Raw genomic sequence first — 12,206 nt, forward strand, 5'->3', positions numbered from 1 at the left:
CATCTCGGCTCGAGCGGCACTGTTCATAAGCCGATGAACAGTTCCTTGAGAAATAGTATATAGTAAATTATGGACAATTATATAGTGTTTGAGCACCCATGATCCCCTGGTCAGCTACTGATCATGAATCATTTGGTCAGTCACTGTCCGATTGAAATCGGATGGCTGACAGATTTCATCACTTATCTGTCAGCCGTCCGATTAAAATCGGACAATGATTGACCAAATGATCCATGGTCAGTAGCTGACCGGGGGAACAAGACTCAGTGTTTGAGAGCTTATAATAGAAACTAAAGCTTATAATAATCAACCCTATCTAATATTTATATAACTTTTATATGCTTTTGGTTAAGTTTTTTTTTTTAATTTTTAAATTTTTTTTTTTTAATTTTTCTTAAGTACTAACCAAAAAAGTTTTACAAGCATCGGTTTGGGTTTGTTTTGATTAACCTTTGTAAATCAATTCAATTTGGTTCGCTTCAGTGCGGTTTCTCATTCCAATTATTAAATTTGAATGTCTCACTAAAAATACTCATGTACTATAAAGAAAAACCTTTACAACAACATATAATAGAAATTAAAAATAAAAAGTAGGGAGTGCATTTAAGAGAAAACCTCTCTGTCTCTCTCTCTCTCTACACTATATATGTCTCGTAAATCATGACCATTCTTTGTGAGATCATCCACAGTAATGTTAGTTTTAGATATAAGTGATAATGTTTTATAAGCTCTAATGAATTTCAACTTCTAGGCATACTTATTTCCGTTGTTGGTCGAGGGGAGGGAGTAGGCTTTGGGAGTTAATTTGTGGAAAAAAAAAAAAAAAAAAACTTTCTTGTCAGATTGCATGCAATAGCTATACGAGGAAGAACGGTCAAATTTCAACGGTTAAATTTAGAGATCCTGTCATCGACCAGAAAAGTTTGTTTTGATGTAACGATTGTTATTATGTCTTGAGCTTATCTGGATCGATCTAAAATACTCTGCAAATTATGCACACTAAACCCTAAGCTACTCTTCAACTATAGACTTTCGTCATTCAAATATTGCACTGTAAAGTACAGTTTTCTGTATACAAATTGGTGCTTTCATCAAGAACTTTATAAAACTACATTAACCTTTGAGCTGGCAGGCATTATATATTCTCTTTAAATTGTTATTAGGTGCACTCTCAATTTATTTATTTATTTATTTTTCCCACACTCTCTGATTTGGAGTTTGTAATATATATTTATTGAGGTAGTCAAGCATGAATTCAGCTAATTTAAGTGGAACATATATAGATTGTTCATAACATGAAGATACGAGGATCATATTACAAAGATATGATCGATTGAGAGTTTGATGAACTGCTCAACCAATACATATTATTTATTCGAAACAAGCTACTACTGCTTCCATATTAATAGACTTGCATCAGGTACGTACGCCTGCAATAGTGCAATATACACACAACTGCATGCATACAAAGGGTCATCATCATCTAGTTCTCAGTTTCAGTCTCAACAGCATGAGGTCCATGTCCTCCATGTCCTCCGCCTCCACCATGTCCATATCCTCCTCCTCCATGTCCTCCATGTCCGTATCCTCCGCCTCCATGTCCTCCATGTCCATATCCTCCGCCTCCATGTCCATATCCTCCGCCGTGGTAACCGTCAGTGTTGGCTTTTTCTACACTCGAAAAAATCTATACGTTAGAAAGGGATGGAAAAGAAATATAATACAAGTTCAATTATAACATGTAATTCGAAACTGGTTGATTAAGAAAGTGAGAAACTCACGAGTAGTAGTGGTAGCCTCAGCTAGGTCACGATGAGCCGAGACCTCAGCAGAGATAAGGAGAACAGCAAAGGCAAGGGCGACAAGAAGAAAAGTCTTTGAGAATGCCATCTCGATCTCTCTTGATTGCTCAGAGTTTGAAGGAAGGTATGCAAGAGGTGATTGATTTCTGAGTGAAGTTCTTGAAGCTTGGCCCTCCCTATTTATAGACTTCTTGGCCTGGAAGAGTGATCGAGTACGTGGGAGAAGAGTGATCAATTTGTGAGACCCACAGTCTCCTTCTTTTTCTTTTTCTTTTTCTGTTTTGAGAAGAAAGTATAAACTAGTTTTTTTGAAAGAAAATGTATAAACTTACTATTTGAGTAGGTTTTGTTGATAAGGTTAATAGGAGTAGGTTTCAATTAAGTAAGAATTTGAGTCCACATAGTCAATATACGTGTTAGTTACTCCATCTGAAGTCCTAATCGAATAAGATTTCAAGGGATGTGGAAAACTGAGTGAAGTTTCAGGTATTCTCTTTCTTAGTATCAGTGTCCAGAGTGAATATGAAAGATCTTTTACTATAAAGTATAAACCATCCATTTTTCATATTAGGCCATCAAATTATACATAAATATATATATATATATATGAAATTATATTCCTTAATATGTGAATTGACGATTGAAAAGTGGTCAAAATTTAAAAATTCGTTTCTTAAGTTAAGTTAAAGACCTCCTTAGCATAGAACTATAGAAGGCATGTATGTGTGTGTGTACTATTATTAAGAGAAGAAATTTTGTTAGCCAAAATTGAAAATTTTAACAGATTTAACCCTGAAATATTAAAAAACTTTAAGAATAAATTAAATTACAAGAATAAATAGGACAATTATAAAATATATTTTTATTAGAAAATTGAAAAGAAATGATTCTACAACCTCACTTTTCTCTCATACTATTTTCTTTCTGCAATAACTACCACTGAATCTATTTTTAACAATGAAAATTTTTTCGGACACATGCAGAGCATGTGATCGCATATATTAACTGATAAAATAGATAAAATATAATAAGTTGAGGGATTAAAATAACATCGAATTTACAAAAAAAATGGCATCACATGTTACTTCTCAACCCTATAATTGTGGCTACGTACATAACAAAATATCATTTTTACCGTCCATACTTAATGGTTGGAAAGAAGAGGTAGTATATAAGAGGACAATATAGCCGCATTTAGTCGTTTGAAGTGGCGAGCACTTCACATTGTTATGTTGACAAACTTTGTGCGCATGTCACGCAAGGCCAGATACAAAAACATGTGGAATGTTCAAAATTCGAAAATAAAATCTATCGTATGAAACTATGGATCATGTGCAATACACGTCCCTCCTTACGTCACTAAGTCATTAAATATGGGAAGGTATACCCCGTTGATGATAATATAGAGCACACGGGATTCTTTTAATTGGACATAATTGGATTTGCATTAGTTGAAACTATGACCACGTGCATCTACGTAATCACTCCCACTGTAGGGTACGTAGGTACTATATATTTAGAATTTGTAATTTTTCACTCACGTCATTTTCATACTATGGGACATTTGTAAATTCACTCAACTCCATATGTCAAAAGAAAATTAAAAAGAAAAGAAAAGACCTTATTCATGATTATATATGGCTATGTACTGCCCGTGTTTATAGACAACATGTTTGAAGATCATAGAAAGATTGTAGAAGCTGTTGCTTAGGCTCTTTCTGAAGCTTTTGAAAAGGTTTTTTGTTTTTTATTTTATTTTTAATTATCACAATCATGAAAGAAGCAAACTTCAGTTGCTGATTGTTTAGCTAAAATAAACCTTTATAGTAAGAAATGACATAAAATTAATACTAGACTGATTTGACTAAGTGGACTCTAGACTCCTACTCATCAAGGTCCAAAACTTGCCCTAAGGACTCCCCCAACACCACCACCACCACCCCCCCCCCCCCCCCCCCCCCCAATCGCATCGGTCCTCACCCTTGATAAGAGAAACTCGGTCATAATCATTCAAAACCACCATTGCCTGAATTCGCCACTTTCAACTAAGTAATAGCCACTTCAATGTTGGAAGTACAGAAAAAGCAGTCACCCTGCTCTTGAATCTGGATCCAAGCTTATTTGAGTCGCTACGTTTTAGAGAAAATTGTTCATCACCACGGAATTCTCTCTAAAGCATATATAAATTAACATTAATTCACTTGCACATTCTTTAAACAAATTTTGTTAAATTTGGCCCAAAAGCGTGCATCGGCTCTTTCGTGAGGATCTTCGGACAGCAAGGGGTTCTCTTTCCATGTATCTTCAATGTATTCAAGGATCACTAATGATTCAGCAACTGATTTTCCATTGTGCACAAGCACTGAAACCTAGTGATGAGAGAAAAAATGATGAAATTTAATTGAAAGTGAGGATTTCATAATTCCTAAAAGCCAATTCCCTCGTTTGGTATTATCAGATTGGAAATTTTAAATTTCTCTATGAAAAAAAAATGAAGGAATTCATTATTTAAATTTCCTACTTCAATTTCCACCAAAGTAGGTGTCATTTACGAATTCTTTGGCAGTATTCAATTTTTATTTCCAAAACAAGGTTTTTTTTTCTATTTTATTTTTTATTTATTTTAAACTTTTTAAATTTATTACACATTTCAAATCCTAAATAAATACAACCAAACAATAGAAATTGCAATTAATAGAATTTTAGATTGACCGAGTTAAAGATTCCATCATTTATAAATTCCTATAGATTTTATAATTTTCTCATCCAAATGCACCCGAAGATTAGGCTATTAGCATAACTCAGATATCTAGAGTAAATGATATATGTAGACATCTAATATGAACTAGCCCCTTAACATGTGCTCCGCACATGTCAATTGGTTTTTATTTTTATTTTTTTAAATTAAAAAAAGTTACGGCAGTTTCTCTTGATTTTGAGGAAGTTTCTCCTTTTTTAATGGGAGGTATTGCAATATTTTGAAATATGATATAGACAATTGACTATCTTATTCTCATATAGAAATAATTTATTTATTAATATCTATATTATGTAAGGGCATATATGGTAGTTTAAAAATTTAACCATCTCTAAAGAATTGGCTTAATATACTGTAGTCGACTTTATGATCACAAAGAACTGACAATCACAAAGAGTTTCATATCCATGATGGTTTGATCATTTGATTGTCCAAGCTCCAAACTCCAAACTCCAAAGCAGTGGATTTGTGGCATGTGGTTTATAACTTCATGCTTGCTCTATCTTTTATCTGGTCTTATCTTTTAATAGACTGAATTAAAGGAATCCCACATCGAGAGCCCTGAGAGTTTGCAGGCTCTTTAAGTCTTTATTGTGTCGATTGGCACATGTGCTTGTCCCATCTAAACCGGAAGATGATCTGCACAAATCGAGAAATGGTCATTTTTTTTCTTTTGCCCTCCTTTCTTTCAATGGACTTTGATGGTTTAAAATATATTTGCAACTTGCAACATTTGAGAAGAAATACATGTAAAAAAATTTCTGGCTCTTGGTATTTTTAGATTATCTCTTACACTGGTAGTTGGTTGGGAAGAGCTCTAGCTGGGTTCATATGGCATTCCATATTAGTGTGGCGTAATTGGTTTAAAGTCTCGAAAGACTGCATTTGAGTTTATATCTTTTAGATCAGAAAAACTCAAGATATGGCTCTATTAATTATGTTAAGAGTACTCACTTGAATCGTGGTTGTTTTAAGGATTTGTGAAGGCAGCCTAGTGGAACAAAATATGATACCATAGCGGCAAAGAAATTAGGAAATCCTGCAGACATGCATATGTTATCTGAATCCCATTAAGCTTTAATTCCATTACAACTACATATAGTTCGAAATGCACATGTAGCTGCTACTTCAAACCAAGACTAGCTGGAAGGCAAACAAGTTACATCCTTTAGAAAACCTAGCTACAAAAGTAGTTCAGATTACAGTCTTTCAAGGAAAACAAAGACTACCGAGCTAACTGTCATGAAACAAGCCACTTTAAGCTTAGACTTTCTTTGTTGCATAGTGAAGTGGGGCGAATGCACCAGAATTTGTTCTATTGTGCTGCCTTTACTGTACTAGTTGACATGGTGCCTCAAGTTCTTCATATGAGGCCCTTTCACTCTTTCAGCTGCTCCCATTTTGGTAACCTTCACAGTTCGGAGTCCTGAGGATTCGGTCTCTAAGATCATATCAAGCAAAGCCGCAACAAGAAAGCACGTACTCTAAATCAGACACTATTCTCAAACACCTCGATCTGAATTCTGCAGAAAAGTGAAAAGCAACAATGGACGTGATTTGTTTTTCAAGTCCAGTGGAAATGACTACTTGACTCCCCATTTTCATACGTGAACAACTTAGAAACTTTCAGCAATGATTGCAAAATTATCAGAATATCGGAGTATGTGATCTTCATTGATTTGAACCATTGTCTTAATACTATATTAATATCACATATGAGGGGTTTCAAAAAGAAGGAACCTATCTGTGAAAGGTAGAGTTAAGACAAAAAACAAGCAGCTTGAACTAGTTGGAGAAGATTGAGATCAATCACATTACCCATTGTTTTGGCATGATTTTGTAATAAGCAATGTATGCCATGCTTGATTATTCCTCTTTGCATATTGCCCCGAGTTTGAGATCGATTTTCTTCTCTAACCAGTTCGAATTACACATGAATGTTTCTCCCCTTTCTAGGCACCTGAGTTGGTAGATTCTATTTAGAGTATGATTCTGAAATAGCATTGACTGATTGTAAGAGCTGCCGGTAAAACTTTTTTGCTTTTAGCTAAAACACAATTTGTTTGATGCTCAATGGTACTCAGAGTTGATTGCACATATAGTTATGTAAGGCATTCGAGGTTGTAACTTAGATGCCATATGAGAGAACCAAATGCGTATAATCACTTGTTTACCATTTTGTGTGTTTTGGAGTTTCTAATGAGTTCACTCTCACGGATAGCCTGAAATTTGGTGACAAGTTTGTCTCTAGGAGGCCAGTTCTCTTTGATTATAGGAACATCTGCAAAAGTTTTTTGCCATTGGGATAACAATGGGAACTCATCTTCTGCTATCAGCTTTATGTTAGCTACCTCTTCAGACACGTGTCATGGTGTGCAAGCCATCTGAGCGCAATATCTGCAAATCCAATTTGCTCTCGCCCAAAGAATTTCTTTCCCTTTAGCTCTTCTTCCAAATACTTCAAGTTCTCCTTTGCTTTCACAATAGCTTCCTCTTGCTCTTTCCCTTCACTGCATAAGGCATCCACAATGTGTGGAAAAACCTTCATGTGCAACCACAAACATAATTACATAGTGAACTGAATTGAATTCTTTATCGAACTATATCGTCTATATCGATCATGAAACTTCATAGGAACCTACTGTTCAAAAAAATTAATAGTTGATTACACTAAGAAACTTGAGCTTGTCATCACCAAATTTGGCCCAAAATCATGCAGCGGCTCTATCGCGAGGATCTTCGGGCAGCAAAGGGTTTTGTTTCCATGTTTCCTCAATGTATTCAAGGATCACTAAAGATTCAGCAATTGATTTTCCATAGTGCACAAGCACTGGAACCCTCTTATATGTAAATGGGGTTGTATTGAAGAAGCTAGTAAAGGGCTTTTGTTTGAGAAATCTTCAAAGATGGTATCATATGGGACATCTTTGAGCTTCACTGCCGAAACTATCCAGAGCAAAAGTGCTTGAACATGTCCTAATTAAAGAGCTTCACTTTTGCCATTTTAGTTGGAATAAGCTGGAATAAGCTGTGATGGATTAGGCCTTTTATGCAGAAATTCCAGTATTCAACTTTACTGGTGTGTCCTTATATTTTACTGTATATATTTATTATTCTAACCTTCTCTGTTGGGATCTGACTTGGCCCCTGAGACGTATTTTTCTTGCTCACGAAAGAAGTGATGAAAGTAAAAGATCGTTAACGTCTCATAGCCTAACTAAACAAGAAGTAGCTGTAGCTTTTTCAAGTTTTAAGTAACTCAAGACAGTATACTAATTTTAATTTTAGAGGGGAAGGAAAAAGAAACCACAATGATTTGGTATATGGGAAAAAGATGGGGTGAAATTGAGTTGGGAGAAAATTGTTTGAGCCCAAAAGTGATTTTGGCAATATCCCTTTAGGGCATTGAATAGGAAACAAGCCCGCTTGGGTTTGGGTTATAGCTTCACCCATTCCGAGATCCATAAGGAAAACGAGCCCTTATTAGAATCAAGTAGCAGAGATTGAATAAGAAACTTCAATCAATAATCCTTCTATGGCAAGGAACAGTCGAAACCCTAGGGTATAAATACCAGGTTCAAGGACAAGGAACCAACAACTCTCAATCAATCAATAGTAATCCTCTCCGGAGCAAACCTACCTTCAACCTAGTTGAAAACCAGCGAAGCAAGGGTAACGTCCTCACAACCCAGCGAAGCTAAAGTCACGCTTTAGCAAACCCCGTGCTTTCTCCTACTTCCCGGTGATTGCTCTGCTTAATCTACAATATTAAGTATCGACTCGGTGACGCAAGAGATCACAATACAAGCCCTTATCCGTAAGGCAAGAAGTCTTTTTCCAAAAGGCATAGAAAAGAACCTTGTGACGAGGTTGGTGCTCTCCTTGTCCACAGTGTTTGAGAAGAAGTCAAGTCAAGGGACTCCCCGACGACTGCACCCCACTGTGCTGGCACGCCTGCGCACTCAAAAGAGACTGTTTGCTACCCGAACTAGTTTTGGAGCCAAACAAAAATGAAAGGAGCAAGGTATGAAATTAAAAGTTTCGGATTGTCAGGTAAGGTATGATGGAACTAGGACTATGCTTTTGTTCTCTTTTTGGAAATTTGGATGTGTAGGTGTCTATGTAAGGGTGTACATGACGAAGCATGTCATTGGAATAACATCAGATAGAGATGACATACAGCTTCTCATGCGTAGTCACATTAGGTGATATCTCAATAGTGTAAAAATTATAGATGGGATTTTCAATTTTGTTTATGAAGTATGTCATCTCATACACCTATGATCCATTCGTAAGCATTCTGTAAATGAAGTATGTTGGCATTTCTAAAGTTGGAAATTTGGATGTGAAGGTGTCTATGTAAGGGTGTACATGACGAAGCATGTCATTGGAATAACATCAGATAAAGATGACATACAGCTTCTCATGCATAGTCACATTAGGTGATATCTCAATAGTGTAAAAATTATAGATGGGATTTTCAATTTTGTTTATGAAGTATGTCATCTCATACACCTATGATCCATTCATAAGCATTCTGTAAATAAAATTGGTATTTATTCATCGACAATTCATTAATGAATAATTTTCAAACGTATAAAACTAAATACATTCCTATGAAATCAATATACCTAAAATATAGGTCTAGAAATATCGAATACTTATATACCTATATTATAGGATGAAAAATATTAGAACAAAAATCTAAACATGTAATACATATTTATATACCTACATTATAGGTATTTAAAGATGTAAAGTAGAGATTTGGTCTACCTATACATACAAAAGAACAAAAATCCAAACATAAAAATACCGAATACTTATATACCTACATTATAGGTATTTAAAGATGTATAGTAGAGATTTGATCTACCTATACATACGAAACACAAAAAAATAATAATAATAATAATCTTAAAATATATTACCAATCTAATCGGAAGGTATAATTATGTACATATAGAACCTTACCTAATTAAAATATTAAAAAATATGAAAGAAAAAGTGGGTGATAATAAAAGAACCTTAGATATAGACTAAAATGTCTAATCAAATTCTAGGACAAAGATTGACTAACATCATAACCGATTCTATATCAAAGGTAAGCAAAAACATGTTACCAAATCTATAATAAAGGTAGCTACGAATTGAAGAAGTCACGTTAATAAGACATAAAAAAATAACTAATTAAGAAGGGAGAAGACGCACAAAAAATATAGGTATGCGAGGAGATAAAGAAACGGAAAAAATGAGAAGTATGTGTTTGATAGAAGATAGCCATGGAAGGAGAGAAAAAAAAGAGATGATTAGGTAAAAAAAAAAAATGAAAAGTTGGGATTGTTATGTGCTTAGACCAATATATAAGGAGTTGATAAAAGTTAATGTACAAGTAATTAAGTTTGATTAAAAATAGTAATTTTAGGAAACATTATTAAAAAAAAAATTAAATTTAGTATTTCATGAAATCCTGTTTGACCTTCTTTAATTATATTAATTATGAAGACAATCTATGACAATTTGTTTACAAAAGGGTACAATAGGAATGCAAAAGTACGCAGTTAATTGGATAAAACAGAAAAAGAAATAAATCTTATGTGGCAGGTGAGTCATATGACCGCAATTAACAAAAAATATTTGTGTGGATTGCATCCAATACAGAGTGTGAATTTTGGACTTAAATCAAGTTAACTCTAAAAATAATAGAGAGGTTCATCTCATTCTCTATATTTATTAGTCAGATAGTTAAAAGGTAAAATGAAGAGCCATTTAGAAGTCTTGTGCAGCTGCTAAAATTGATTAAAAGCTAAACATACTCTCTAAAATAACTAAGGAACCAAGATAGAAAATCTACTAAAGATGCTTTTAGCACTCCAACATAAATGCCCAGATGAAAGGGTTTTCAAAAATTTCTCTTCTTTATGTCCAGTGGCGCATCCAGTGACACTGTCGTTGAATGGGACATGTTGGCCTTTTGGGTTCATTGGCTGTGTCTTGGACAAGAGGATCGGAGGTGATGGGAGGGGAGATCAAGGAGGTTGGTATGTTGTGGTTCTGTCCTTGCTGGCTGAGTTTGGGATCATAGTGGATTGGTACTGCAGCTGGACCAACATGGTTGCAGGGTTAGAGGTTTGGAGCAGTGTCGCTGGGCTGGAGGAGGACTGGAGGAGATGAGGTCGTGGCAACGGCGTTTGGCTGGGGTCAGACTAACCCGATCTTGGTTGGATCCTGTGTTGCAATATGAGTTTGGTACGTTGGAATGATTGGTGACTCTCCACTGCGCGACGGGGAAGATGAAAGGATAATCATGGTGGTCCAGCGGAAGTGGTGGGGCGGTGCAGTGGGTGGCCCGTTGGCCGTGGCCGTAATGAGGTTGGGTCAGGCTTTGCTAGTGGCTTGTGATCTTCTGTTCTCTAGGGTCGGTGCTTGGGCTTGGGCCCTACCTGGGTTATGTTTTTTTATTATTTTTGTTTGTAGTTTTATTTATTATTTTTCTCTCGCCTTCAGCGTGCAATAAGTCCATGCATTTATTTTGTATGGCTAGTCCTGTGTGTGTACTCTAGGTGCCTTGTTTGGACTACTGAGGCGGCAATCCATTTTGGTTAAATGGTTGCAACCTCCTAGTGGCAGGATGAAACTTAGTGCTGTCGGATTTACTTTTCAGCGGCAACATAGTAGGAAAACTATGATATTAGTAACTGTGCTTAGTTGTGATCGAGTTACTTTTCCGGTATGTCAAAGCAAATAGAGTAGTCAGTACTCAGTACAACACTCTTTGCTAGTTGGTGCATGATTGAAAACATTAATTTTGTAGAGAATCCTTATATGAATTCAGGACATACTCTAGATGTTTATTGTAATCGGGGGTTTAGGCTCAATATCTGCCCTTGTATTCAACAGTTTCATTAATCAAGTTTTTATATACTCTAAAACATTTTTTTTTTTAACAGAAAGACGACCAGTTATATTAAATGAAATTGAAGAGTATACATAGGGCGATGTCAAATATCAAAAATAAAATGATGAAATAAAACAAGATGCACAAATGCATCTACAATGAAAATTAAAGACATGACAAAATGCGAAAAGCATTGAATAGTGCACTACATATATCATTTGAACATTGTAAATTGTACTTATAACCATAAAACTTTGAGTGAGTCTCTATGTTTTGCTGTTTTGAACTTGAAGATTAGAGGCACACAGATTTGATAAAAAAAATATAAAAAATAAAAATCACTAAAACAGTTAAAAGTCTTGAAACCCCCACGCAGTACCATAACTTATCTGAACTGCGAGATAATATTTTCCATTCTCTTGTGCATGAATTCTGGATCTAAGATTAAGTAACACCATGACTTGCACACAGATTTAAATTGTGACAAGCACTTGACAAGTATTTCAGTGGTTATCTCGAACGATGAGTGACACACTAAGACATGATTGATTCTCCACTCTTTTTCTCTTTTGAAACAATATAGCAACTAATATATGCAGCGAAATTTTGACAATCTATCTTCCTTGGCAGCCTTAAACCCTAATATTGGTGTCATTGGAGGGCAGAAGCCCCAGAAGGTAGAATTTTTTTTTCTAACTTTTTTTTTCCGAAAAACAAAAGGAATGAACTACTAACCAAAACCTCTAAA

The 12,206-nt window shown here is 35.2% G+C and overlaps 1 protein-coding gene across 1 annotated transcript; it reads right to left on the reverse strand.

The window, feature by feature from the left end:
• Positions 1-1,252: 1,252 nt before the first annotated feature.
• Positions 1,253-1,965, reverse strand: LOC112177599 (cold and drought-regulated protein CORA-like). Its single transcript, XM_024315883.2, has 2 exons — positions 1,782-1,965; positions 1,253-1,671 (listed from the first exon to the last, which is right to left on the reverse strand). The coding sequence occupies exons 1-2, from the start codon at positions 1,888-1,890 to the stop codon at positions 1,484-1,486; spliced, it is 297 nt and encodes a 98-aa protein (XP_024171651.1). The 5' UTR covers positions 1,891-1,965; the 3' UTR covers positions 1,253-1,483.
• Between the last annotated feature and the right edge of the window lie 10,241 nt (positions 1,966-12,206).

This window comes from Rosa chinensis, chromosome 1 (assembly GCF_002994745.2).
Source record: "Rosa chinensis cultivar Old Blush chromosome 1, RchiOBHm-V2, whole genome shotgun sequence".
Taxonomy (NCBI): domain Eukaryota; kingdom Viridiplantae; phylum Streptophyta; class Magnoliopsida; order Rosales; family Rosaceae; genus Rosa; species Rosa chinensis.